Source organism: Citrus clementina, unplaced genomic scaffold (genome assembly GCF_000493195.1).
Source record: "Citrus clementina cultivar Clemenules unplaced genomic scaffold, Citrus_clementina_v1.0 scaffold_6, whole genome shotgun sequence".
Taxonomy (NCBI): domain Eukaryota; kingdom Viridiplantae; phylum Streptophyta; class Magnoliopsida; order Sapindales; family Rutaceae; genus Citrus; species Citrus x clementina.
This window is the reverse complement of record NW_006262139.1, coordinates 5652964-5656669: the sequence shown is the minus strand read 5'-3', so window position 1 is coordinate 5656669 and position 3706 is coordinate 5652964. Positions and strand designations below refer to the sequence as shown.

Below are 3706 nucleotides of genomic sequence, written 5' to 3'. Positions count from 1 at the left end.
GTATAAAATTTATTTGTTAGGTCTATTTTTGAATAGTAAATATGTCCACTGAAAAAAGTTGTTCTTATTTCCAGAAAGTAGAGAACAAAAATTGGCATTCTCTACTTTTCATTTTCATTCTATATATATATATATATTATCACTATTTGTCTCACTTTTGTCGCATGGAACCATGACTAATATTTATTAAGTTTTAACCCTTTATTTCTTCTTCTTTTTTATAATATCAACACAATATTTTATTATTTATTCATAAACTTACAAGTTCTTGTCAGATAAGATTTATTTTTGTTCCAACATATTTACAATTTTATAGATATTCTTAAATTATTTTTAGCTCATTTTTTTAAAAGTAAAAATTTAAAATAATCAAATAAAATTTAAATGTATATAAGTTATGATAAAATAAATGAACATTTTTAGTTCATTAAAGATTAGACTATTAGCATTATCAATATAAATAAAATATGATAATTTCTAAACATTTAAAAATTATTTCAAATAAATAAATAAATCTAAAAAATAACCTACACATTATTCAAAAAGAAATTTTTTGGACAAACTACTAAATGTATTTTCATTGTTTTTCTTTTCATAAATAATAATTTAGAATTAAGCTGCCAAATTTATCTTCGAATATCGAAACAACCCATCAAAAATATCATTTTTCTTTTGCAAAATAAATTTAGAAACCACCAATTGAAAAACAATACCATACACAATCTAAATTTTTTGTACAATTATTTGAATTTAATGTAAATTATAGAACTGTAAATAATGAAATATAAAAAAATTATTTTAATATTCCAAGTGATTTATTATAATATTATAATGATTTAACAAAAGATTATTGAAAAATGAGAGTGATTTGATCATTTGATGGTCTCACTTTAATATATGAAATTTTAGAAGTTCAAGTCCTCTACTTATAATATATTCCATTTTAACAGATTAATTCAACAAATAGCTTGTCTCGAAAAACACTAGTGGGCCGGGCGGCGAGCTTGAAACATATGCCCAATATAGCCATCACCGCGAACTTCAAAAGCGATATTATCTTGTCCTATCTTCAAAGTTTGCTGAATAAAATATATAAGTAAATAATTTCAGCCCAATATGGCCATCTCTTCTTGGAATATATTTGATACACCCAGAAGATCCTCTAGAATTCCCAGGAAAAATCCCAAGTTTTTAGCTTAGGATTGACTTGTCCTTTTCCAATTTAGTTGTTGTTTTTGTTTCAAATTGCTTTGTCATAGTCAGAGGTGGTTAGTCACCTCCAGAATAATAGTTACGTCGTAGTTTTAACTTGCTGAACTTTAGGAGTCAGTGTTGCTATTGGTTTGCTATATTAAAACTCTATTTAAGGAGTTTATTTGGAAGGGAATAAAGAAGTTAAGAATTTTGTTCAAGGTTGTGGTTGGCTTTCACCCAAAGGAAGCCAAATTCGTGGAGTTTCCATTGTAATCTGACTGGGACCTATCAGTGGTATCAGAGCTACAATGACAACCAACAAAGAGCGCATTGAAATATTGGAGCAAGGAGTGGGAGGCTTACAGGATGAGGTGCATAATCTTGGGCTCGGAATGAACGATCGTATGCAACGCTTGGAGGAGTCTTTGAAGGCTTTATCTGATGCGGTTCTCTCCTCAAAGGCATCACAGTCGTCGCACTCAGTGAAGCAAGGACACATGCATCAGTACCAACAAGACGTAACAGAAAGTTCTCGTTTGAACATACCCCCTCTACGAGCCAAAATTGAGTGTCCGCGGTTTGCAGGAGATGACCCAACAGAGTGGTTCAATAGAGTGGCACAGTTCTTTGAATTTCAAAGAACTCCTGAAGATCAAAAGGTGAGCTTGGCGTCTTTCCACCTGGAAGGTGAAGCGAACCAATGGTGGCAATGGTTGAATCGGACATACCAGGAAGAAAATCGAATAGTGACGTGGACTATGTTTGCTGAAGAGCTATGGGCACGGTTTGGACCAACAGATGGAGAAGACTTTGACGAGGCTCTCTCACATATAACACAAAATGGATCTCTTCGGGATTATCAACGTGAATTCGAGAAATTGGGCAATCGGGTACAGGGGTGGACTCAAAAGGCTCTTGTCGGAACCTTCATGGGCGGATTAAAACCGGAGGTAGCTGATGGGATACGAATGTTCAAACCAAAAACACTAAAAGAGGCCATCAGTTTAGCTAGGATGAGAGACGAACAACTTACACGACAAAGGAGGTTTGCTCGGCCAATCCCACAAAATCGGCCGCTGGCTGCCGTCACCCCGGTCAATCAAAGAGCAGAGATAGCTCCTAAACGATTGGGCTGGGAGGAGATGCAAAAACGATGTGCTCAAGGGCTATGTTTCAGCTGCAACGAACGATTCACACCAGGCCATAAGTGCCAAGGGCCTCGACTGCTACTCATCGAAAGCCATGATAATTCTCCGGAGAATGAAGAAGAGACAGAGAGCGAAGGTAACAGAGAAGAGAAATTGGAAGTTTCTATACATGCATTGACCGGATGGTCATCTCCGCGGACCATGCGAGTAGCTGCCTCCATCAAGTCGCAACCAATAATGGTGTTAATCGATAGCGGATCTACACATAATTTTTTGAGCGAAAAAGTAGCTAGCACACTACGGCTTCCAGTGGTTCCTACGAAGTCTTTTACAGTCCGTGTCGCCAACGGAGAGCGACTTATGTGTCAAGGGCGATATGAGAAGGTACCGATAGATTTACAAGGCATTTCATTCTCTCTTACTTTTTACTCGTTGCCATTAGCAGGACTAGACATGGTGTTAGGAATACAATGGTTGGAGATGCTGGGGTCGGTAGTTTGTAACTGGAAGCATTTAACCATGGATTTCAATTGGGAAAATCAAGCAAGAAGGCTACAAGGGATACAAAGGCCCATTCAAGTGACTTCACTAGAGACCGTTGCAAAGGAGCATCGACAAGGTCAGATGGTTTTTGCTGTCTATGTTCAAAACTTGGAAGACTCTTCCTGGGATGGCATTCAACCAGATATACAGCAACTTTTAAGCGAATTCGAGGATGTCTTTCAAGAACCCTCTAATCTGCCACCACTACGAGAAATCGACCACCATATACCCCTTAAGGAAGGAACCCAGCCCATTAATGTTCGACCATATCGGTATGCGTATTTTCAGAAGGCAGAAATTGAAAAACAAGTTCAGGCAATGCTGAACGTAGGAATCATCCGACCAAGTACTAGTCTGTTTTCATCTCTTGTCCTTCTAGTGAAAAAGAAAGATGATACTTGGAGGTTTTGCACGGATTACAGAGCATTAAACGCTGCCACGATCAAAGATCGGTTTCCCATTCCAACAGTAGATGACATGTTGGATGAGTTGTACGGTGCTACCTATTTTACTAAGTTGGATCTTCGAGCTGGTTATCATCAGGTACGAGTACATGCTCCCGACATTCCGAAAACTGCATTTAGGACGCATAATGGACATTTTGAGTATCTTGTTATGCCCTTTGGGTTATGTAACGCTCCATCTACTTTCCAAGCCATAATGAATTCTATTTTTCGTCCTTACCTTCGACAATTCATATTAGTTTTTTTTGATGATATATTAGTCTATAGTCCTACATGGGAATTGCATTTAACCCATGTGAGGAAGACATTAGAAATTTTGAAGAAACACAGCTTCTTCGTCAAAGCAAACAAATGTGA

At 37.0% G+C, this 3706-nt stretch overlaps 1 protein-coding gene across 1 annotated transcript; it reads left to right on the top strand.

Annotated features, from left to right (window-relative positions):
- Positions 1-1502: 1502 nt before the first annotated feature.
- On the top strand, positions 1503-3706 carry LOC112097307. Its single transcript, XM_024182491.1, has 2 exons — positions 1503-3428; positions 3617-3706. Exons 1-2 carry the CDS (start codon positions 1503-1505, stop codon positions 3704-3706), a joined length of 2016 nt encoding a protein of 671 aa, XP_024038259.1.